Genomic DNA, 26,778 nt, shown 5'->3' with positions numbered 1-26,778 from the left:
GGTCTCTTTTGCCGAACCACTAAGTTATGGGGATGTAAATACACCAGCATCAGTTGTCAAGCAATGTTGGGGAGACACACAAATACACACACATATATACAACGGGCTTCTTTCAGTTTCCGTCTACCAAATCCACTCACAAGGCTTTGGTCGGCCCAAGGCTATAGTAGAAGACACTTGCCGAATGTGCCACACAGTAGGACTAAACATGGAACGTTGTGGTTAGTAAGCAAGCTACTTACCACACAGCCATTCCTATGCCTACAATTAATCAAATTCTATGCAGATGAAGTCAAGTAAACCAATAAATGTCTATGATAGTTGTACCTTTAAAATCGTACTTTCTCCTGTCCTGAGCTGAGCATTGGTTAATTTATAAAAGACAAGTAGTCTTCAGTAGGTTTATGCTCTCTACTCTGGGAAGTGAGCCCTGCCTTGCTGTGTGCTATGAATCCACAACCACCACAAACAAAATCATCCGAGGCTGGTTCTTGTTGGTGCCTCTGCTTAAGATTCATATAAAGTTGGTCATGATGTTTCTTCCTACTCTCTTCAAACTATTTTTAACCAGTGAAATATATTGTTCTCCATTTGTTATGCTTTACAGCAAGGTTTTCCCAAGAATTGCGATTGATATTATGATGCTTCAAGATATCCTTAAATTTATCCTTGTAATGTAAGAGGGGAAGACCCACAGGGCATTTGCTGTTCCAAAGCTAACCATGTGTGTATGGGGGGGGGGGCGTTATATAGAGAGGGATAGTTCCATGGGTACTCAATTCTTGAAGGAATTATAGGAGTTTCCTCATAACATATGGCATCTCTGGATATTTTTAGACCTGGTATAACCCATGCCCCTATAGGTCTGACTTTTCATTAATTGATCCCAAAAGTTGATGAGCAAACTTGATCTTTTTGTTAGTATTTGAACCCAGATTTCAGAGGGCCAGCATGAATACCACAAAGCAATTTAACAAATACTCTCATGACTCAGCCAATTCACCACTGTGTGTGTGTGTGTGTGTGTATGTAGAGCTGTGATCACTCACTACATTCCCCTTCTACTTCCCTCTCCCCACCGCCGTCTCCCCCCCCCCTCAACTGGGGTAGCCACATATCTCCTCTATAGTAACACACCCGTTTCTGTCTCCCAATCATAGTTTAACCTCTTATCACCTGGCTCAAAGCCACTTCCTGCAATGCCACTCTCCTTCTCAGTTGATTCTTTGTCTTTCGAGTTACTTGATGACTTTATCAGTGCTGGTGCCATGCAAAAGGCACCCAGTAGACTCTGTCAAGTGTTTGGTAGGTAGGGTGTTCAGTCATAGAAAACTTGGCAGCTCTTGTCAAACCATTCAGCCAATACCAGCATGGAAAATCGACAATAAATGATAATGATGATGATGATGGTGGTGTGTGTGTATTTTTGATTACATATTAAGCGCCAATGTACGAAACTTGTGATCCCTGGGTCTTTGCGTATCTTCTTCCAATTATTAATAAAATATATGTATATGCTCATATTCTGAGTTTTATTTTCCTGTTTGCATTACCAAACCTCTTTGTGAGGGTGTAACATGACAAAAAAGCACATCCATCACTAAGTCACCAACAAATCCTAAAAAATTAATACACCCCCCCCACTTATAATTGCAAAAAATACAAATACCACATTATAAAAAATAACAAACAACCACAGACGAGACCATAAAATCAATAAACATGCAAACTTAACTTATAAACAAACACACACACACACACACACACACACACCAAAGCCTATACATACATCACCAATGCCAAGTTGTAATAGCTGTTGCCTGAAAATTGCAGTGGTGTGAAATTCAAGTCACAAGACTTGTTTCAGTATATGTGTAAGTGTGTGTGTGTATATTAAAATCATACTCAACTCATTTGAGTGCAATTGGACATGAGAAGACCTACCACTGCAGAGATAGTCTCAGAAGAAAATTTTCCTCCCAGACTTGTATAAAAACACAAGATGAGCTGATGATGTTATTTGGATCATAGGATGCATTCATTTCTGTAACATTTCACTTTGTCTGCTATGAACACCAAATCTGTCTTCTCGCATCTACTGCACTCAAACATGTTGAATATGTCTTTACACAAATATATTTTATTCAACACTGCTTCATACAACATTCTTTAATTGATATTAGCTTGACCAAGCATTATGCACATCAATAGATGTACCTTATTCATTTTTGTTTTTGTTATAAGAATAACTTAGAAATGCATGAATCTTATAATCCAGTGATGTCATTCACAGCTCATCTTGTGGTTCTACACATGTCTAAGAGGAGATTTTCCTCTCAGAACTCTCTGTGGGCCAAGGTCTTACATCCAAATAATATGTTGAATATGACTTTACATCAATATATTTTATTCAACACTTCTGCATGTGACATTATTTGTGTGTATGTGTGTGTCTAGAAACATTAGGCCATGTACCTTTAAATACTTAGTTTTAATAAGAGTGATATAAGCCTGCTTGCCTCACCTGAAATGATGTTTGATTGAAATAAGCTAGCAAGAATGCTTCACCTAGAAATTGTTGCAGTAGTTGACCATCTTTTAAGAATTCACTTTTTTTTTTATTCACATTTATTTAAACTGTATTTTTGCTTTATCATTTGATTTCAGTATTATTTTGAAATCTGATCTATACATTCATTCATTATTTATTTATTTTTTTTTTTTGTTAGTGCTTCTACTATGTTAGTAGTGAATTAGAACTCTACCCTGTATGTGCTGGTGGTGGAAGTGGGGATCATGTTGTATTGCTGCTATTTTTAGATCCTGGGAGTAATCTCTAGAGTATATATCACCTCAGTGTATAGGTCTGTTGTAAACTGGGCAGATATCAATACTGGTAGTTGAGTATTATCATAATAACTTTCCTGTCTTTTACATTGGTCTTTAGGTATAGTCTTATGTTGAGATTCTTGTTTGTAGTTCTGTTCTATTCACAATCTCACACAGAGATTAGAAGGGTGAGGGGTTTGTCTACCACATCAGCATAAAAGCTTCTTTGTTAGCTCATTAGTCACATCTTTATATTGTATGGACTATCCATTTATGACCATTGCCCTCTATTGCCTTGTTGATTATTAGATTTCTACTATCTTTTTATGTTTTGTTCCTTATAGAACACGAGTTTTGCTGATCCCAACTTTGAAGATTTACAGCTGGTGGATCCTAACCATTCTTCAACAGACATAAAACATAAACGTGCTAATGATGAGAAAGAACAACAGAAGAACAAAGTTAGTAATTCAAAACCATTTTTTTTTTTGTGTGTGTTCTTTCAGTAAGTTTTTTTGGTATCTTTCAGACATTGGTGGAAATGTTGGGGATATCTTCTCCTTTCAATGTAAATGGACAAATGTACTCACACATATGTATAGATACATATATAGATCTTTTTGTTAATGAAACCTTTGGAGGCTGTTGGGTACTGAAAGTCTTTACAGAAATAATTTTAAGAAACTATTGTGACAAGATCAATGATTAGAAATAAACTTTTGATTACAAATGTGTTATTAATTGATGAAGATATTGATGTTAATTTCTCATGCAGACACAGATCCATTTCACCTAATAATAATAATAATAAATAATATATTTTGTATTATGATGACAGAGAAACTGTTCTATTGAGAATAAAATCTTAAAAACTAATTCCATAACTGTACCATTGTTACATCATGATAATAGTAAAATTTAGGACAATGATATAGCAAGAACTGATCAATGTGGGGAGAAGGTGAAAGGAAACTTTTTGAAGTTTTTAATATGAATGATAGTGAAAGAGCTTTGGACAATAATCAATGATGATGATTATAACTGACTATTGCCGAGTTGAACTAAAAGTAATGCCTTAAAGGCTATCAAATTTAGGCAGTCTGAATTGTTAAAAGTTAGAGAGAAACTAACTTGTTGAATATATTAAACATTAATCATTCCATACCAGTATCATGATCATAAATTTGATTGAGGAATGTATTGGAATCCTGCAACAAATGGTTGTTTAGGTCAAAAATACACTTACTTGCATCATTATCATTTAACATCCATATTCCTTTCTGATATACGTTGGACGGCTTAACAGGATCTGATGGGCCTAAGAACTGCATCATGCACCAATGTGTTTGGCTGGTTTTTATGGTTGAATGCATTTACTAATACCCGCCACTTTACAGTATGTTCTGGGTGCTTTTTTATTATGCCACCAACTCTACTGAGGCTGTCATGCAGTTTGCAAGACTATGAACGCCAAGGAGGCAACTTTATTCTTGGAAATGAGGGGCAAATAATGGGTAATAGTATGAGATAAGGGGCCTGGATAGAACAGGTTTTTTGCTGTAGAGGAGCTACATGACTACTCACATTTTAGAAGAGAGGGTGCGAGTTGTCAAATGGAGCCAGAAAGCAGTGAAGGACGATAAGTATTTTTAAGCCTATAATAAACATTATTCAAGAAAAATTGTTTTTAAAAAATTGTTTGTACTTAAATTAGCTTACAAGCTCCTAAAATACAATAGATTATGCTTGTTGAATGTTAAACTATAAAAGCTAAGTGAGGATCAGAAGTTGATTTAAATGAATTTAAGTGCATTTATTATTTTTTTTTTAAGTACATCTATGATTTTTTTCAACAAAAATCCACGATGATCAATGCTTAGTGCTGATTGTAGAATATTTATTTTGATTTTAATCTGTGTGCTTTTGATGTTGTCTGTCTTGTAATTATTTTGTTTTCAGACTATAACATCAATCATTAATTCTACAAAAGTTTAATTAGCAGAAAGAAAAATAAGAGTTATTTTGACTTGTTTCCCTCTTCTTACTTTCAGATTGTTGTCCATGGTCTGCTTTCTTTGCCAAAAGGGGTAGGAATATCTCTTGTGAACCGGGTACCTGAGGAACTTGTTTACATTGTTATGTGGAACATTGTGATACGATGCAATAGCAAAAATGGTTTACTCATCATGGAAGCTAGTATTGGTAATGTACAGGTCAGTGGCTACAGTGAATTAAATATAATAAATATTCTACCATTTTGCATTGTTTACTTTTCATCTGTAGGTTTCCATGAATTTTGCTGTCATTGTTGCTTAAGTTGACCATAATCTAAAAAAACTACTGACTGAATGTGTTTATGCCATAACTATCTTTGTCTTTTATCCAGACAGAACTGTTATTGTGTTATAATCTTTGAGAACAGCACCCACTTTTATTAGTTCTAGTTTGTCTGGCTTCCATGCTGGTGGCACGTAAAAAGCACCATTTGAGCGTGATCGTTACCAGTGTTGCCTTACTGGCATATGAAAAAACATTCGAGCGAGGTCATTGCCAGTGCCACTGGACTGGCTCCTGTGCAGGTGGCATGTAAAAACACCATTTGAGTATGGCCGTTGCCAGTACCGCCTGACTGGTCCCTGTGCTAGTGGCACGTAAAAGCACCCACTACACTTTCGGAGTGGTTGGCGTTAGGAAGGGCATCTGGCTGTAGAAACTCTGCCAGATCTAGATTGGAGCCTGGTGTAGCTATCTGGTTCGCCAGTCCTCAGTCAAATCGTCCAACCCATGCTAACATGGAAAGCAGATGTTAAACGATGATGATGATGATGATTCTCTCCTATTTCATAATTGAATAGTTAGCAATTAGAAATACATCCAGTTCTAAAAACAGTTGCTCCAGTAAATAAATCTTCCTGTTCTTGTAAGAATGGTAAAATACTTGTTAAGCAATAATCTTTTATTTTTTTAAATTTATTCTAATCCATTAATTTTAACAAAGTATCTTTGTCCCAGACAGATGATCTCTAGCTTGAACCTCCAGTAAAAAGTAACTCCCATTGCACTGTATTTTACGATTTAGTGTTGCTGTGCTTGGCGATTTACTGTGCTTGAGAAGACTTATCAAGCCAAGTGAAATCATAACCATGGCCAGTGCCAGTGACACATAAAAGACACTCACTACACTCTTGAAGTGTTTGGCATTAGGAAAGGCATCCATCATTAGAAACCATGCCAAATCAAACTGGAACCTGGTACAGCCCTCCAGCTTACAAGTTCCAGTCAAACTATTTAACCCATGCCAGCATGGAAAGTAGACACTTAATGATGATGTGTATGTAATTATATATTTTATATTGATTTGTTTTTCTCTTAGATTGACAACCAGCTGTTTAGTGCTCAGCGGCCAGTGATGCTGTCCATTGTTCCATCCAAAAATGATGTCCCTGAAAATACGCCTGCACTACACATGGTCGTCCATAAAAATCCTTCTCAGTGGAATGTAGAGATATTCAAGGTTGGTTCATCGCTGTGTTCATATAACTGTTGTGATTACATTTGTTATAATAGATCACTATTACCATGGTTGTGCTCATTATTTGGGTGTTATAATTTTTGATCTTTAGCCCCAAATCAATCCTAAACAGGTAGACCGACAAAGACATTCTAACTATGACTATCCCATCTTTTCAAATATATTTTCTTTCAGATTACACTGTCCAATTTGTCTTACCATTATTTTTTAAAGGCTGCGATTCGAAAGTAATTTGGTTGCTATTTCTAGAAGGTTGACTATCCACAAAGAGTTCTCCTCATTGACTCTGTTAATATTGTATAGTAGAAAGTGGGTGATTCTATATTTGTTGAAGAGGTGTGAATGATTGTTGTTGCTGAAGGGGTGAGGGTGGTTACTTTTGCATCATTAAGGATACAGTAATGACTATATCTGTTGCTTCTAGGTTGTCGAGTGGCAGAAATGTTTCAGTACTAATCAAAATACTTTAGTTTTAAGTTCCACCCCACTACTTGTAAGCTCAATTCCTGCCAACATCAACATTAATTTCCAAGATAAATCAAGTAATTACATGCCTGAGTTTGTGACACGTACAAAGATTCTTGGACCATGAACAGACTTAGTTGCCCTTTTTCATGGGTAATCATATCATATCACATCTTTTCCCATTGACAAAGCTGTAGTTTTGTGTCAAGTGAAGATCAAGACTGAGTACCTGGCATTTGGAATGTTGCCAGACACAGCTCTCTGCCAAATGGGCAGTGTGGTCAGTGGAATTTTGAACATTAGCATTCTATAGAAGACTAGTGGTGGGCTAATGAAGTGATTTTTTGCGGGTATCTCTAGGTGTTGATGAGAATAATATGGCTGGTCTATTTCTGGGGACTTTCAGTCCAGTACCATGGATAATTTTCAGAGAGAATTATTGTAGTAATTGTGGTTAATCATCCTACCAGGGCCTTGTTCTCATGTGACACAGCAGTAGCAGGCTTGAAGAGGACCAGATGGCTGGACATGATTAAGGAAGATCTCTTGGGGGTTGACATCACCTTCGAGGATGCAGGGGGATTGGCATGGGACCGCTAAAGCAGGGGGGGACATTGGTGGACTTGGTTGGCTCTGTGTACAATAACACCTCTGGGACCACTAACCTAGGATGGCCCCAGCCCCATTGAATGAGAGTTTGGGGAGAGAGAGAGAGAAAGAAATTGTAGTAGGACCAATTATTTCTTTTCTATGGGATTTAAAATTCTTGCTCCTTTCTCTATATTGTTTTTGCCTAATGTTTGCAGTTTGTCAAATAGTTCTAAACTCTCTCATCTGATAACTTTCTAGATATAATGAATTTAATAAAAGACAAGGTATGAGATTAATGTACTGTATGGATCTAGGCCTTGCTGCATGACTGAGAGGTCTACTTAGCAACTTGGTTTTGGGTACCTTGGGCAGCTGTCTTCTATTAGAGCCTTACAAGCCTTGTGACTTCAGCTGATAGAAACTGTATGGAAGCTCATTCCTGTTATTTTCCTGTTTTACTTTTTTAATCTTTTTACTCAGGAGGGAAAACAATGCATTTGATCCTTTGCTGAACATGCTAGTCTGGTAGGGTAAAGGAAGAAAAATATCCTCAAACCAAAGACCTAGCCTGAATGCTTGCAACAAAGTGGGTTCTGTTTGCTACAGGCACCCAAAGTACAGCATTAAACCATTTGGTAAATTAAACTGTGGGTGGTACACTTAATCTATAGCCTAGTTTAAGACCCCCTTCTGGGCCTTGTGTGCTTTAACAGAATTCAAATCAGGTATCACCAGTCTGAGGATGGGCTTTTGTATATAACTTTGCTTACTTCAGATTGCCTGACTTATAAGAAAGGCATGTACCATTTTGTAATTGAAGTTGGGAAAGGCATCCATCTGCTATAGAAGCAAATACTCCAACAGCAAAAGACCATCCTACCTACATAAGCATGGAAAGGGAATGGAGAACACAAAAGGAAATTTTGAAGTTTATTTTATGATTTTCAACACCTAAGATAAACTGTATTAAATTATTAAATGACCAATAATATTACACCACCTGATTATGTATAGTGTGTGTACATATATATATATATATATATATATATATATAATAATAAATATTAGGGAATAAATCCAAACTTATAGGGAAAAATCAGATTTAGGATTGAATCCAATTTTATAGTAAAATATTATATTATATAAAATTAGAGACAAAACCACTACTAGACAAATCAAACAATGAAAGACTTAAGCCAATACATATGATTAATTTATATTATTTAAATATGTAACAAAATTATCAAAAAATATAATTAATATGTGGGATATTAATTATATTTTTTGATAATTTTGTTACATATTTAAATAATATAAATTAATCATATGTATTGGCTTAAGTCTTGCATTGTTTGATTTGCCTAATAGTGGTTTTGTCTCTAATTTAATATATATATATATATATATATATATATATATATATATATAAATAAGCAACAAGTATATCCAAGGTAGAGTAGTACAATTGTTTCATGCTACTTCATTTTATTAAACACTGTAAGTATTACATCAGTTTTAAAATGTCGAGCAATCTTCAGCCACTTATAGAATTTCTCAATTAAACGGACAATGCACATTCTTATCCCTATTTCATGTGTGTGTGTGTATATATATATATATATATATATATTGACAGAGAGAGAGAGAGAGCACAGTATGTAAAGGATTGAATTTTGTTTTGTTCTTAACCTTGTTGGATTTGTTTACTTTCTTTTCAAATTGTTTTAAATGTTTATTTATTTATTGTTTTTTTTTTTTTTCTTGTGCATTACAGCACTTAATTATTTCAGTACGTAAGGTAAAGTTACACTTAGAGGAGATGTTGCTCCTGAAGTTGTTGCAGTTCACTGGTTACCACGAGCCAGATGAAGACACACAGCTGATGGAGAATGCCTACAGCAGCCAGAGGTAAGACATTCATTTTATACGATAGCCTTTCACATGCAGGTTTATTTCTAAGTTACGCAAATATTTTTTCCATTGTTTTCAATCATATCACCCACTTCTCTGCTAAACGTGTTTCATTGTTGGTATTTTTTATGTATTTAGCTTTTGTTCTTTTTTTTTTATTAAATTATTGTGGTAGTGTAGTAAGAGGTCTGTTTCCCAACCATATTGTTTTGGGTTCAGTCCCACTATGTGGCACCTTTGGCAAGTGTCTTCTATTATAAGCGCTGGGCCAACCAAAGCCTTGTGAATGGATTTGGAAGCTGAAAGACACCTTTTGTGTGTATGTCTATGTGTGTGTATTTATGCTTGTGTCTCCTTGTCTTGTCATCATGGGATTGTTGCAAATGAATGTCATTCCTTTCCAATATCTTGTGAAAATAAGTCTAGCTATAGAAATTGTCTCAATAAACTTCATCTGACCCATGCAATCATTGAAAAGTAGATGTTAAAAAAGTAATGATGAACCACTTTTGGTATCATTTCAGATCCAAATAGATTATACTATATATTTTCAATAACTGAATCTCTGATCAGTACAAAAATCTAGTAGCTAGATTTCCTATTCACACTTTATAGAAAATTACTTTCAAAGGAAATTATTTATTGGCTGCCGTGGTTATCTAGAAGGTAATAGTGACTTAAAGTAATAATAGCAAACTTAGGCATTAATAATACAGAAAACATAAAATTGGTAGAAACAGTGTAGTCTTGAAATACCTGTATACCCTAAGTATACATCATCATCATCATCATCGTTTAGCGTCCGTATTCCATGCTAGCATGGGTTGGACGGGTCAACTGGGGTCTGTGAAGCTGGAAGGCTTCGTCAGGCCCAGTCAGATCTGGCAGTGTTTCTACGGCTGGATGCCCTTCCTAACGCCAACCACTCCGTGGGTGTAGTCATCGTTTAATGTCGGCTTTCCATGCTAGCATAGGTTGGACGGTTCAACTGGGGTCTGGGAAGCCAGGATGCTGCACCAGACCCAGGAAGTTTAGTGTAGGGCCTGTGAAAGTTACTCGTCTGTATTATGTTACTGAAAAATAGTCAAATCATCATCGTTTAACGTCCGCTTTCCACGCTAGTATAGGTTGGACGATTTGCCTGAGGACTGGTGAACCAGATGACTTCAATCTTGATCTGGCAGAAGTTCTACAGCTGGATGCCCTTCCTAACACCAACCACTCCGAGAGTGTAGTGGATGCTTTTACGTGCCACCGGCACGGGGCCAGTCAGGCAGTGCTGGCAACGGCCACAAAAAAATCAGTTTTAGAATTAGTGAAACATTGGACAAAATAGCTTGTTTGGTTACATTCTAAGTTCAAATCCTGGTCAGGCTCACTTTACCTTTCATCCTACTGAAGTCATTAAAATAAGTGCTGTGAGGTAATCAACTATACTCTACAAAGAAGTGCTCCAGCATGGTCATAGTCCATTGAGTGAAACCAGCGAAACAAAAAAAAAAGTTAAAAAACAAAATTTCTCTTTTGTAGTTGGGAGATTAGTCACTCATTCAAAGTACACATCTATCAGTTTTATGCTCATAAACTGAATTGATTTCAACAAATTAGCACTATTGAATCTGTTTGTTCCTATCCAAAGCAGTACCATCTTCTAAATGAAGTTACGTTAAATCTATTGATATTGTTAATGTTTTTTTTTATTTTATATTTTCATTCTAGCTTTGAATCAGTTTTATCCAGTTGCTTCTCAGTTTTCAAATTGTTATTTTGTGATGAAGAAAGGTAAAAAAAAAAAAGAAAATCAGAGTTGAGAGATTTTTTTTTTTAACCAAAACTATTTTGGGTCTCTCAAAAATGGAGTGGTTTAGATAGTTGCTTTTAATGATAGAGGGACTTAATGTTGATGTTTGTTTTGAGATTGGTATTAAGTAATGATGCATGCATTAATTGATACCATTGATTTAAATAAGTTCTATCTATAGCTATAGGTTTTCATTTGCTTTATTTTTTTTTAATGTCAGACCTTCACATTTCAGTTTTCTATAACTAAACTTGCTATTTTGCTAACTGCATCATCATCATCATTATCATCATTGTTGTTTTATGTCTGCTTTCCATGCTGGCATGCACAATATCAAGACTTTGTGGATGTAATTTATCCGAGTATTCCCATGCTAGCATGAGTCAGACTGGCTTTACCACTTGTTTACATACAGCCCTTTATCATCTGACTCAAACATGTGTTGTCTCAGTCCTGCTGGTTGCTCAGAGATAATTCTTCTAAGTGATAACTTTTAATCCCCACCTCTAAACATGAACAGCACAATGCAACTAGTAACCGCATGGTTGCTAAGAGCTCTCTATCTGAGGATTTTTCCTGTTGAAGGCACATTCTCAACAATGTCAGAAACTGCATCACAAAGACTGGCCTTCCTCTACAGAGCCAAAAGAGATGCCAAATCCCCAACGACTGCTACCTTCTAAAAGCTCAGGTGAAACCCACAAGGGACGACTGCTCCTACATTGCTGATTATACTACTGTATCACTGACATCCTAAACTGCAACCACAGGAAGACCATCCAACTGATAATTCCACCCCAACAACCCTCTATGTATTTCTTTGGTCTAAATATTGAAGTATCAATCTATCTACAGATGTCTACTTCATGCTTGTTGTTTTCCTCCTTTATTGTGTCTTCAGATCCTAAATAAAAGTTAAATAGCTTTTGCCATTTTGGATTGGGAATATCTCTCTCCACACATTGAACAGGGTTGCTTTCACCTACTGTTTTAAGAGCAACTGAAAATCCATGTTATTTTTCATTAAGCACAAATATGTGAATTTCCTCTTTTCTTCCTTCAATATATTGACAGACAGGTTAGCGTGCCGGGCAAAATGCTTAGCGGTATTTCGTCTGTCGTTACGTTCTGAGTTCAAATTCCGCTGAGGTCGACTTTGCCTTTCATCTTTTCAGGATCGATAAATAAAGTAGCAGTTTCGCACTGGGGTCGATGTAATCGACTTAATCCCTTTGTCTGTCCTTGTTTGTCCCCTCTATGTTTAGCCCCTTGTGGGCAATAAAGAAATATATATTATTGATATTAAGTCTTTCTTTTATGTTGATGTCACAAACACACCTGTCATTTCCAAAGATATTTTTGCTTACATTTTCACTTGGCATGCGTGTGTACAAATGTTATTGTGGTTACTAAAAAAATAATATAATTGTTTGTACTTATGGTATTATTTACAGAAAAATCATTAATTTTCTTTTTTTTCTTTTGTGTTTTTTTGTTGAAAACTTTTGTGTTTCCCTGTTCAATATTTTCTTGTTTGTGTGTGCAGTAGTTTTCATTTCCAATTTTCTCTAAAAACAAACCCTATTCCTTTGTCTAATCCTGTGAGAGCAGGCTTCCAAATCTCAACAGTTCTCTGTATGGGAATAAATTTAAAACAAAAAGAAAAGTATTATCATTGAGGATGGTGAATTTGGCAGAATCATTAGAACTGCTTTGCTGTAGTTGGTCCTGCTCTTTTTATCCTGAGTTCATTTCCTACCAAGGTGAACTTTCCCTTTCATTCTTGCGGGATTGCTAAAATAAAGTACTTGTCAAGTACTGGGGTCAGTGATAGTGAATAACCCTCTCCTGTCAAAATTGCTGGCCTTGTGTCTAAATTTGAAACCATCATCATCATTATTGTCTTTTAACGTCCACCTTCCATGTTGGCATAGGTGGGACAGTTTGACAAGCGGTGGCCAGGCAGAAGCCTGCACAGGATGTCTGTAACTGTTTAGACAGGATTTTTACAGCTGGATGCCCTTCCTCACACCAATCACTCAGCAGAGTGGACTTAGTGCTTTTTACCTGGCATAAGCATAGGTGAGGTCAGTTTTGGCACAGTTTTTACAGCTGGATGCTCTTCCAAATGCCAACCACTTTACAGTGTGGACTGAGTGCTTTTAAGTGGCACCTGCACTGACAGGGTCACCGAGTACTTGCAAGGCCAAAAAAAAAAAAGAAAGAAACCATCTGTACACTAATACAGTACTACTTTCTTATCTACCTACATTTTGTATAATGCTGAGAAGCGTTAGTCAAATAGAATAAGAAGTAAATAAATATGGCATTGGTAGTGGAGGTATGGATGTAAATAAAGGAAAATATGGAGAAAATTGACAGGGAAAGAAGGAAGGAAAAAGTAGGAGGTGATTTTAAACACAAAGTGGGAGATGGGGAAGAACAACACCAAGCTTTTAACATAACTGACTCTTGTCGGTGCTATGCTGTGGGCCAAACTAAGAACCATGTAATTACAAAACAAACTTCTTAACCATTTCACCATGATTACCAAACTTTATTTTTGAGAATCCACAACTTAGTAGAGCAGCTATTGTACTTCACATACTGGAACTATGGGTTCAAATCTAGCCATTTGAACTTTTTCTTTGATATGAAATTATAGATATAATACAGTGTATTAAGATTTGTTAAAGTTTTACCAATATAGTTTTATAGTAGCTGAATAATATACATTATGTGTTAGATTTTGTTCCATAGTTAAAATTGTTTACTTCTTAACATAAAGTGAAAAATAATTAATAACAACTCTCAAGGTGAAAGAGATGACAGGTGTATATCAAGGACTATAATTTTCAGAAATGTTGTCACATTTAATTCTACTTAGGTGGATATTTACACCATCATCAGAATCAAATACTTCAAGCAAAATACAGTTTCAATATATATATATATATACTTCATGGTTCTCTCTAAACTTCCAAGCATCTTACAATTTTGCAAATAACCATAACTTCCATGGGTACTGCTAGTTATTATCCTTGTTTTTGCCTTTGCTTTGATTTATAGAAAATGCACCCAAGTCCCAACCACAGATGTCAAAGAACCTTATTACTCTAAGTATGTACCTGTAGATTGAAGAGCATGAAAGAGGGTTTGTGCCTTTGGTAATCCTGGCTCTGTAGGGTTTCTTGACTGGCCCTAGCTGGAGTTTCTCCTGTATCAGGAGGACTGCATCATGTTATCACATACTTTGTATACAATGTATATTTTTATTGCATTTCACCATCTTTTCCATTTCTTTTTGCCCATCCTTTATATAAATCTCCACATAAATTGTTTGTCCTTGTGATGTCCCTGTCATTTATGCCCCTGTGGCTAATATAAGAAATTGTTCTTATTATTAAAGCAGCAAGCTGGCAGAATCGTCTGCACACTGGACAAAATGTTTAGAGGCATTTTGTTCATTGTTACGTTCTGAGTTCAAATTCCATTTAAATCAACTTTGCCTTTCATCCTTTTAAGTACCACTCAAGCACTGGGGTTGATGGAAACAAATGAACTCCTCCCCACAAATTCCAGGCCTTGTGCCTATAGTAGAAAGGATTATTATTATTATTACTAAGGTGGCTTGCTGGCTGAATTGTTAGCATGCTGGATGAAATGCTCAGCAGTATTTCGCCCATTGTTACATTCTGAATTCAAATTTCCCCGAGGTCAACTTCGCCTTTCATCCTTTCAGGGTCAATAAATTAAGTAGCAGTGAAACACCGGAGTTGATGAAATCGACTTACTCCCTCCTCCCAAATTGTTGCCCTTGTGGCAAAATTTGAAACCATTATTATTATTTATTTATTTACATTCAACGGATGTTTGTCCTCATCTTGTTTGTTGTTAACACGTTTCGGCTGATATACCCTCCAGCTGTCATCAGGTGTCTTGGGGAAATTTTGGACCTGGGTTTTCATTCATAAGGTAATTTTCGATGATGATGACGGCGGCGGCACAGGCTACTAACCCCAAAATTCCAAGTTCAATTCCAGGCTGTGACTTGAATAATAATAATATTGGAAAATACCTTAGGAATGAGAACCCAGGTTCGAAATTTCCCCAAGGCACCCTATGAAGGCTGGAGGGTATATCAGCCAAAACGTTGTGCTAACAACAAACAAGATGAGGACAAATATCCATCAAATATAAATAATGTACATAATTCCTCATCTTTTAAATATAGAACTGTATCATTATTATTATTATTAGCATTGTCATGTTATTAAAGACAGGTTTGGTAGATTTACTATGCTATATTCTTAGCAAATCAATTCATTCTCTTCCTGACAAATTAAAGCAGTTTACTCCCTCCAAATCTTTCAAACTGCATTGTTTCTCATGGGATAGAATAGTTTCCTTTCTAACAGACTAAGTAGTAGATATTCTAAGAAATGTTGACTGTCTTCTACAATAAAGTGTTTCACCTTAATCTTGATTGCACAACTCTAACATCCCTCTCAATAGAAGAAAGGCTCTGCTCAATGGGTTTGGTTTTCCTTTTATTTTGTACAGTGCATACTTTCTTGCCTCCACTTTATGAAGCTCATGCAGGACTGACTGGTTTATGCACAGTATATAGGGGTTGATGTGTTGGTTTGTTATGGTGCATGTTTAATCAAAAATTTCCAAATGTCATCTTTGAACAGACTAGTAATTCTAAACTATACAAATCAATGTAATAATAATGATTTTTTAAATGTTGGTGCTGGGTCACAATCTGTGAGCGTTTGCATGGAGGCAGATAGACTATATGATTTAAATATCAGTATGTGATAGGTATTGATTTAATCAACCCGAGACTCAGAGGGTTGAATCAAACTGATTTGAACAGTATTTGAACTCAGAGCACAAAGTGACAAAATTAAAAACTCTAAATGCATTTTGTCTGACACTTTCTTGAGAAGCAACTACAATAATGTTGTATTTTCTTCTTCACAATATTTTTTCTTCTTTTACATTCATTTTTCCATCCGAGCATAGATGAGATGGGTGTTTTTTTTGTTTTTGTTTGTGTTTCCTTTTAGAGCAACTGTTTTCATAGCTGGGTAGATTCTTGTTGGCAGTCATTCAGCTATGAAGTAGGAGTGAAACCTCTTTTGCATCCTATCAGCAAATGGTGTTACCTTACCTAGGGTTGAACTTCTGACCATATAACCTATAGTTAAGCATTTTAACCACACAGTCATTGTGCCTTTAAAATAACATATTTACTATAAGTTGATAAGTTGTCCAATGTAAATATATTAAAAACCGATAATGAAATGTGTTCTAATGAAAAGAAACACCCAATGTTATTGACAATGAAGGTTTCTAACAAAAACATTGGATATTACCCACAGCAGCCTAATATGACTTTGTTTTTTTTTTCCTTGTGTTTTATTAAATCTTTCTATTACAGTCAGCTGTTAGCATCCTCAAATTCTAGTAATTACCTTGTAAAGGTAGTAAAAGTGTCTTGATGTATGCGGGAGAAATGACTTTGATGATGAATGTTGGGTGGAAATGTGCCTTGTGCTAACAGCAGAAAGTACCTGGGATAGTGTAAGACATATGAAGTGGTGAAGTTAAGCCATAGGATTCTGAGCCTCACAGATTAAATGACAAATGATACTTTTGAGTTGTGATATGGTGTACTGTAATCTTGTACAGATCATGCAACCATGGAGAAACAATGCAGACATTGCAACAGTGGTGATGTTTGAAGCAATCTGTTCCACGATAGATTTCATGGATGCTGTAGGATGCCTCATCAATGATGTTTCTGGGACCTTAATGGGCTTTGTGTCTTTCAACATCTGATCCCTTTGCTTAGTTGAGCTAGCTGAGATTGATCGAATCCCAACTTGCATGCCAGCAGCAGTAAATCACTGGTCTGCCCTCTTAACCCAAAGCTACCTAGTAGTCTTTTCTGCAGCTTCTGTGATGGAATTTATGGCCTTCTGGCCCTCTTCATTGCTGCACCAATAATCCTAAACCTAGTCAGAGTTTTACAGAATGAACCCCCCTCCCACAAAACCCTGAAATTTCACTTCAATTGCCTTGCAACATGTCTGCTGTCCCTGGTTTCTGCACTGTAAATTAAAGATAAGCTGGTGGAGATATATAAAAGAATAAGAATGAATGTTTGAAAACCTTATAGTATACTTTAATTAACTTTAATATGTTCCTCCTCATGTCACTATGTAGGTAGGACTAGTTAAGGAAATTGCTTTACTCCTGTAGTTAAGTTTGATACATTTTATGTAAGTTACTTCAATATCTTCACTTTTACTGTTTTCCTGAATTTTTGCTTGAAAAGATAACCAAGCAAATACTTACTGGAAATTATTACTGATTTCTTAAATAGAGATTCCATTCTTAAATTAGATATTGAAAAGGGCTTTTCTTTGAGTTTTTGAGTTCTGCTTCACATGTTAGTGAACTTAAGCAAAGCTGTGTATTGAGTCACAAGCAAGGACTGCATTATTTGCATGATCAAAGGCTTCATTTTCAGTCCTGTGCCCTCTTTAGTTGCTTATGTCCCGCCCACATTAGTCGCCTTGGCTAACTGTCTCAGATTTCTGTTGTAGGCCTGTTCTCCAAGCTGCTGCTAGCCCTCCTCACAACAAGCGTTACTTCTTTGGCCTTCTCCGGTTGAACACCCACCGTATCTCACTGAGCATGCTCACTGCACCTACTTTGCCACCAGAATTAAAAGCGATTAAAAATAAACTATCTCTTCGGTGGATAAGCTTTGAAGATGCAACAGTTGATTTGGGTCAGTATTTGTATATTTCTTTCTTTCTTTTACCTATATTGTGCTACTTCATTGACAATCTAAGTTTGAGGACAAGTAATTTATCATCATTTGAATTTTAACATTTCTTTAAGTTTATTCTGTTTTATCATTAAATCAGTTTTTCTGTTATTATAAAGCCATTTTTCTTTCTTCAATTTCAGATGCCTATGTCCGACAACATGTCTTTGAAACGAGCACATTTCTAATTAATGAGATAAAATCTCACTACACTGATGTAAGAAATGTTTATTTTTCTTTTTAGTTAAAAATTTGACTTAAACCCCAAGAAGTAAAGTAAAGAACTGTGCAATTCAATGTTTTGTTAGAATCTTCAGTACTTAGTTCGTATTACATACAATTTGAATTTTGATATGATATACAGTTTAGTGGAGAAGGGAAGTTAAATTTATCAAGATGATTGTAAATAGCTGGTCAAATCTACTAAAAAGTCACATAGGATTATATAGACATTATGCCAGGGTGGGTGTGAAGGCACATGGCTCAGTGGTTAGAGCGTCGAGCTTACGATCGTGAGGTTGTGAGCTTGAATCCCGGACCAGGCTGCATGTTGAGTTCTTGAGCAAGACGCTTTATTTCACGTTGCTCCAGTTCACTCAGCTGTAGAAATGAGTTGCGACATCACAGGTGCCAAGCTGTATCAGCCTTTGTCTTTCCTTTGGATAACATTAGTGGCATGGAGAGGGGAGACCAGTATGCATGGGCGACTACTGGTCTTCTATAAACAACCTTGCCTGGACTTTTGCCTGGGAAGGTAACTTTCTAGGTGCAATCCCGTGTTCTGTGTCATGACCGAAGGGGGTCTCAGATGCCAGGGTGGGTGGAGGCATGTTCACATATGATAAATAAAAGCAATGGCCAAGCAATTTGATTGCACCTTCTCCTGACACTTAATGTCATTAGAAGTAATACAAAGAGTCCCAGCAACATCAACCGTTTCTTTAGGTAAAATCATAAACATAAAGCGAGCTGCATTGTATTGCTACAGGCAGCAGAAACAATGTCTAATTGATGAGTATTTTATAGGTGTGCAGTGTTGAGCCTCAAATCTCCAGTAGATAAAGCTCACACAGAAAAGAGACATTGCATTAAATGCATGAGGCATGACAGCATTTGGAGCTCTAGAAAGTCCGAATGTTCTTGAGAGAAAATCTATGACCTCTTAAATATTTTAAAACAGTCCAGTTACCATTCAGAGTGGTACATGCATTGAGGGGAGGTGGTAATCTGGTGCATCTGAAGCATGTCTTTATGTACCTAAACTGATAAACAACAGCAACACTAACTCCAAAGGAATTGGTAAGAGAGCTAGTACCTGAGGCATCAAACTGTTGACTCAACAACACCTACTAACAAATAATTATCTATTTTATATCAGGATCATGTTATAAGCTCTAACACCAGTCTAATTTAGAAATGAACTACACTCTCTTTTACTTGTTTCAGTCATTTGACTGCGGTCATGCTGGAGCACCGCCTTTAGTCGAGCAAATCGACCCCAGGACTTGTTCTTTGTAAGCCTAGTACTTATTCTATCGGTCTCTTTTGCTGAACCGCTCAGTTACAGGGACGTAAATACACCAGCATCGGTTGTCAAGCGATGTTGGGGGGTACAAACATATATATATATATATATATATATATATATATATATATACACATATATGTGACGGGCTTCTTTCAGTTTCCATCTACCAAATCCACTCACAAGGCTTTGGTCGGCCCGAAGCTATAGTAGAAGATACTTGCCCAAGATGCCACCTATTTTTTATCTTCAAAGTATAATGTCTACATTATCCTATGTACTCTTTTAGAGGACAGTAGGGTTATGATTTGAAGTAGAATAATTACATATAAGCTCTCTAATATGCTTGTATGGTCCCTCTTTACTACTAGGGGCAAATTATAAAGGTGTTATTATTGTTGCTCAATTGTGTTTTTTATGTTACTGACTGTAAAAATATGAAAACAGATGGTTTTCAACTTTCTCTATCCAAAAGGGTTTTCCCACCCAATATTTACCTGCTGTTGTTAACTGTTTTATATGTACATCAAGATCCAATTTTAAAAAAAAAAGAAAAAGAAAAAAAAATTCTTCTACATTCTCTTGACTGTTTATAAATTCTTATGACTTCAGCAATAATGTGGAATTAATAATGTTGAGTAAACCAAAGCTGTTCAATATAAAATACCATATCTGTCTGTAACTTCCTTGCAGGAACTGAAAAGTCAAGCTGCCAAGATCTTGGGTTCTATAGACTTTCTAGGGAATCCTCTTGGTTTGTTCAATGACTTCACTGAAGGTATTTCAGGCCTCATCAAAGATGGTAATTTTGGTGGACTGCTGAAAAATGTCACTCATGGTGTGTCAAACTCTACTGCCAAGGTCAGAGTCTTACTTTTTTTAAAACTTTTTTTTTCTTTTTGCAAAACCTATTTTTATTATTTTTACTGTTATTTTCTAGGCCAGAAGTAGGACCTTATCTTGGGATCTTGGGGGGGGGGGGGGGGCAGCTACACTGAAGTTAACTGCCATCTGACATGGCTTCATTAAAAAAAAATTTAACTGCTAAGCCTATTACTTAAGGTCAGCTTTGACTTTCATTTTTGTGAGATCAATAAGCATCAGTTAAAGTTACAGGATGGATATAAATGATTGCCCTCCCCCCTCTCCCACCAGAAATAAGTAGGGCTAATCACCATTAAAGGATACCTCTTATTGTAGAAAGGGTGGATAATTCATTTTATATAACAACACTGCATGTGAGATAAATACATTTTCTTAATCTCCCTAAATCTGTAGGTGACCAGCTCCTTATCTGATGGATTGACTATAGCAGCTATGGATGAGAAGCATTTGAAGAAACGAACCCAGATACTTTCAGAACGTTCCACTGGTCATTCTTCTGACCATCTGAAAGCTGGTTGCAAAAGTCTGGTAATTGGACTTGTCGGTGGTTTGACGAGTGTTGTCAACCAAACATATGAAGGGACACGAGATGATGGTTTTGGAGTAAGTATTAATCTAGTCAATTATTACTATAAAGTATAGTAATTAATATTGTTATTTATCTAACTATTTATTGCTATTGCATTATATACTAATTAATCTAGTAATTTCCAATCAGTGATCTTATTATTGAAGAGACACACACACATAAAATGGATATAGATAGTTGTATGTGTCACTTTGAAGTTACTTCCAAAGTTACTTTGTGTAGGCCTCTGTCTGTATTGTATATTTATGGTATAAATTAATAAAAATTGAAGTTAATTAAAACTTGTAAAAAGAAAGCAAAAATTTAAGATAAATAAAAACTACTTAAAAGAGAATTAAAACAGAAAACCCTCTTAAGCTCATTTTCTATCAACTGTTTCTTGAAGGGGTTTTTCACTGGTTTGAGTAAAGGATTAGTTGGCACTGTAATCAAGCCTGTCACTGGAGTACTGGACTTTGCCACAGCTGCTGCTACTGCTGCGCGGGAGACAAGTCGACGATCTTACAAGATCCAGGTTCGAATTCGTGAGCCACGTTGCTGTCATGGACTGGGTGGTCTCCTACCAAACTATAATGTTAACCATGCTAAACAACAAAGAAACATCCACCTTCTCAACAGCAACCATTTTGATGAATTGTGAGTATTATTTACATCTTTTCATGAGTATTTCATATCACACCATTTTTTTATCCCTCAGAGCTGTAGAGGTGCATGGCTTAGTGGTTAGGGTATTGGACTTGTGATCATAAGATTGTGGTTTTGATTCCTGGACTCTGTGATGCATTGTCTTCTTGACAAAACACTTGGTTTCACATTGCTCTAGTCCAGTCAATTAGCAAAAATGAGTAATATAGTGAAGTTGCAACAGGCCTGGATATTTGGTGGTGAATGGTGGATTTGCCTCAAAGACAAGGTGAAGGAAACTTCTGGATTGATGGGCGATGGGCCTACCCTCATGCTGGGTATTACTTTTTATCTCCAAAGCTCTTTTACAAACAGATTTTATAGGCATTTGTTTTACATTTTATTCAATACCTGAAGTGCAGGCATGGCTGTATGGTAACAAGTTTACTTTCCAACCTCATGGTTTCAGGTTCAGTCCCACTGTGTACCAGGACAACTATCTTCTACTATAGCCCTGGGCCAACCAAAGCCTTTTGAGTGAATCTGGCTGATGGAAACTCAAAGAAGACCATCGTGTGTGTGTGTGTGTGTGAGAGAGAGAGAGAGAGAATGTGTATCCCCCACCACTGCTTGACTATTGGCATTAGTTTGTTCACATCCCTGTAAATGTTTATTTTTAGGTTTCATTACAAATTTGAATTAAACCCAAGAAGTAAAGGAGACTGATAGAATTAGTACTGGACTTTAAAAACAATAATAAATACTGGTATTAATTTGTTTGATTAAAAACCCTTCAAGGCAATACCCCAGCATTGCTACAGTCCACTGATTGAAACAAATAAAGGATAAATGTATTTTTATTCCACGCATGGAATATAGGCACAGGAGTGGTAAGTAGCTTGCTTACCAACCACATGGTTCCAGGTTCAGTCCCAATGCGTGGCACCTTGGGCAAGTGTCTTCTACTATAGCCTCGGAGTAGTGATGACAGATTTCCTGGCAAAGGGTACCACAATTACAGGAACCTATTATGCTTCACTTTTGAGGAAATTAAGAGAAGCTATCAAAATCAAGAGGTGGGGCAAGATCAGCAAAGGCATCCTCCTCCTGCAGGACAACGCTCCGGTCCACAACTCACGTGTCGCCAGATCAGAAGCACAGGCGTGCGGCTATGAACTCCTCCCCCATCCCCCCCTACTCTCCTGACCTTGCACCCTCTGATTTTCACCTCTTCCCAGCCATGAAGTTGTTTTTGAAAGGAAAGTGTTTCCCAGATGATGCAGCCTTGATTTCTGAAGTCATGTCGTGGTTGGAGGACTAAGCTGGGGTCTTCTACAAAAACGGTCTCCAGAGCTGCATCAGACGATGGGAGAAATGCGTAACTCTGGGTGGTTTCTGTGTAGAAAAAGACTAATAACTGTGCCAAGTTTCGTTGCTCTACTGCTATGGGAAGTGGGTCAGGGGCATTACTTATTGAATGCCCCTCGTATATCTAGGACTACATATATCATACAGTGTATCCTTCCTTTTTTTTTTAAGGTATGAGTTGAGGGAGATTTTGATACTATTTCTCACTTATGCAATGACTAGAGGCTCCCCCCATTGGTTTATAGGTTAAATGTAAGAAAAATATGAGAATAAAATCATGAAAGATCATATGCAGTTCTGAAGGAAAAAGTTTGAAGAAAATATGTTGTGTGAGTCAGTATTGACAAGAAGAGAAGTGGGCTTTATGTGCAGCTTGCTAGATTAGAGGAGCAGAAGTAAAAGAAACAGTATGTCTATGGGTTGGTGATTGTCACATTATCAGCATGTAGTCGTAGTAACAAGCACACCGACACTGATATGAGATGTACTCTAATGAAGAGTGTCGACAACCTGCATAGAGCTGATGTACTTTCAAACATGCTTTTCGTTATTATTATTATTAAGTGGAGTGTGGAGTGCATTTATGTGAGTGAAAGAGGGAGGTTGCCATAAGGTATCAGAAATAGTAAGAACTGACATTTGTTGCAATTTTTTAAATTTTTGCTGTGTTTATGTGTAGTAAGAGCATAGTATAAGATCATTTCCTTAATGTGTAATGACTGTCTCGCTCTGTTGAAAGAAACTAAATTATCCCATACACATTAGAGGATATTTTGCTGGTCTCTATTCAGGGCAAGTTAGGCATGAGTTGTCAAGGTCACATGTAGATGACACCTATGAGGGAAGTCGAGGAGATTGAGACCATGAGTATGAAATCAGCATTAAGTTATTATTTGCTGTGTTTATCTTTAGTCAGTTGTACCTCATATCTTCTTACACAATATTTTATTTTTGATGTCTCTACCTAATACCATCTTTTCCAGTTTCATTGCTTGGGAGCAAGTCCGTAAAGACAGCAGTCGACAGTGGTGTGCCCTCATCACAAACAAAAAAGTCTACTTTCTCATGTGTGATAAAACTTCTGACCATCAGAGCGTTGATTATAAGATTGACCATCGGGATATCCAATTTTGTATGCCTGTTTCTAAAAGTATGTATTTTCTGTTGACTTATATCTGTATTGTTTAATTATCATTCTTGTATTATTAGTATAACTTTATTCCAATTTGAACCATGTTTATGTTTTGGAACAAGTTAACTATTGTATCTGTTATACAATGATTGCTTGCAAAATTCCACCTTTTAGTTATTTTATTTTTCTTTGTGGAAAACAGATTAAATGTTGAAAGCATAATGATTTGGCATCTAATTTGCTGGTTTGACTCAAAACTACAAAACTTCATCATCATCATCATCATTTAGCGTCCGTTTTCCATGCTAGCATGGGTTGGACGGTTCAACTGGGGTCTGGGGAGCCCGAAGGCTGCACCAGGCCAGTCAGATCTGGCAGTGTTTCTACAGCTGGATGCCCTTCCTAACGCCAACCACTCCGAGAGTGTAGTGGGTGATTTTATGTGCCACCGACACAGGTGCCAGATGAGGCTGGCGGACGGCCACGATCGGATGGTGTTTGTTACGTCCCCAAAGCACGGAGAACATCCTATTAACTTTGTACAGTTGAACTGACACTGCCTCATATACTGCTATTGAACATTTTATTGAAACAAAAAGAAAATATTTTACTTTCTTGGTGGTGTTCTTACTGGAAAGATTTAAACGGAGCTCGAAGATCATGATATGCCTAATCTTTATAGTTATACCAGTTAATTCCAACTCTTTGCTAAGTTGGATAAACTAGAGCAAGTGCAGTGTCTTGTCTAAGATTCCAACATAAAAAAATATATATATATTTATATTATGATTCTGTGGACCTGAACTATATTTTTCTTCTGAGGCCAACCTATCACACATATTTTATGTCTTTGTGGGTTATCTAGACCTGTAATAGGTAGACCTATCTAAAGGTCTAATTTACTATGTTTTATAGTATCTCTATCACAAGCAGAACTTCTTTATTTAAAAGTTGTCTCCAATTCAAGGTGTTTTCTATTGGTTGTCATCAGCATTTTAACATCTTATTTTTATGCTCACATGAGCAGGACAGGTCTGTTGTTTATCTCTATTTTCTTTGATTTTAATCTTATCTGTAAAACTCAGCATCCTGAGATCTGGACTCCCCATCTCTTTTATATTGAACATATGAGAATTATCAAGCTAATGCAATTTATAATGGATATGCTGAATATCAAATAATAAACTTTTTTATTTGTAGATGACAACTACTATGTGAAATTTGTCAAGAAGAATTCAATCAAAGCTCCTCCCTATATACGATGTGACAGTTTTGCAATTGCTCAAAGGGTAAGTTTGATTTCAGTGTTCACTCGGTATACACATTAAAAGCTCTGTTATAGTAGCTGAAAATAAGACCATTTGAGCTAAATCTATTCTTAAATTTTAATAAATTTTACTGACATTGTCACCATTACAACACTTGGTTTTTGATGTAGGCTAAATTTAAATGAATTGGTCTAACGAAGTCCTCAAGAAATTCATAAAGTTAATGATAATGAGTCAGCTACAGCACTGTTTCTTCAGTATTCAGTTTCAGAGTGTAACTTCTTAGAACTGTGTGTTATCCAGAAGACAGTAACTAAAAATAAACTGTAAGATCATCATCATTTAACGTCCGTTTTCCATGCTAGCATGGATTGGATGGTTCGACCGGGGTCTGGAAGCCATGGAGGCTGCACCAGGCTCTAGTCTGATTTGGCAGTGTTTCTACAGCTGGATGCTCTTCCTAACGCCAACCACTCCGTGAGTGTAGTGGGTGTTTCTTATGTGCCACCGGCACAAGGGCCAGAGCAAGCTGGCAAATGGCCATGATCGATAGGTGCTTTTACGTGACACCGACGCCAGCCAGGCGTCACCGGCAGTCGGTTTATGACTGTAGCAAGAGGTGAGATTGCCTCAGTTCACCAATTCATTGGGTACCAGATCATCAGGGAATTTTATGTGATAGACCAACGTACAATGCAGAAGGTAAATATATTACTACTCCACAAGGCAGTGAGCTGGCAGAAATGTTAGCACGCTGGGAAAAATGCATAGCCGTATTTCATCTGCCGTTACGTTCTGAGTTCAAATTCTGCCGATAAATTAAGTACCAGTTACGCACTGGGGTTGATGTAATCGACTTAATCCCTTTGTCTGTCCTTGTTTGTCCCCTCTGTGTTTAGCCCCTTGTGGATAGTAAAGAAATAGGTATTTCGTCGGCTGCTACGTTCTGAGTTCAAATTCCGCCGAGGTTGGCTTTGCCTTTCATCCTTTCGGGGTCGATAAATTAAGTACCAGTTATGCACTGGGGTCGATGTAATTGACTTAATCCCTTTGTTTGTCCTCTCTGTGTTTAGCCCCTTGTGGGTAGTAAAGAAATAGGTAAATATATTACTAATCCACTTCTTTTTACACAACTAGAGTTGAGCCTCAGTCTTTAATGCCATTCAATACTTAAGTATTTTTGTTCCATTTCTAAATGGTATTTGCATAAGAGATCTTAAACAACTGCTAATGAAATCAAAACCAGCTCACTTATGTAAATTAGTTGCAAAAAACACTACTCTCAGAATAATCACATAGTTGTTTCTCTTGTGGGCAACCTAAGAACTGAAAGATTAAGATACATTCTGAATAAATAACAAATTTTTACATTAGTGCACACTTCAGAACCACATGATTAGGGGTTAGGTCC

General features: G+C 36.6%; 1 protein-coding gene across 10 annotated transcripts in view; it reads left to right on the top strand.

Moving 5' to 3' along the window:
- The window catches only part of LOC115209656 (vacuolar protein sorting-associated protein 13D), a 213,619-nt gene that overhangs the window by 183,560 nt on the left and 3,281 nt on the right, over positions 1-26,778 (top strand). For 9 of the 10 annotated variants that reach the window (XM_036501028.1, XM_036501029.1, XM_036501026.1 and 6 more), the window contains 12 exons: positions 3,174-3,290; positions 4,881-5,042; positions 6,203-6,343; positions 9,192-9,325; positions 11,048-11,110; positions 17,750-17,937; positions 18,120-18,193; positions 20,195-20,362; positions 20,780-20,989; positions 21,361-21,611; positions 23,951-24,117; positions 25,300-25,388. In XM_036501028.1, the coding sequence (XP_036356921.1) occupies positions 3,174-3,290; positions 4,881-5,042; positions 6,203-6,343; positions 9,192-9,325; positions 11,048-11,110; positions 17,750-17,937; positions 18,120-18,193; positions 20,195-20,362; positions 20,780-20,989; positions 21,361-21,611; positions 23,951-24,117; positions 25,300-25,388 (1,764 nt within the window). The remainder of the gene's footprint in view (positions 1-3,173; positions 3,291-4,880; positions 5,043-6,202; positions 6,344-9,191; positions 9,326-11,047; positions 11,111-17,749; positions 17,938-18,119; positions 18,194-20,194; positions 20,363-20,779; positions 20,990-21,360; positions 21,612-23,950; positions 24,118-25,299; positions 25,389-26,778) is intronic. The other variant, XM_036501027.1, reaches the window with a different exon arrangement.

Source organism: Octopus sinensis, linkage group LG3, assembly GCF_006345805.1.
Source record: "Octopus sinensis linkage group LG3, ASM634580v1, whole genome shotgun sequence".
In the NCBI taxonomy this organism is placed as follows: Eukaryota; Metazoa; Mollusca; class Cephalopoda; order Octopoda; family Octopodidae; genus Octopus; species Octopus sinensis.
The sequence above is the reverse complement of the archived record's forward strand: the minus strand, read 5'-3'. Positions and strand labels throughout refer to the sequence as shown.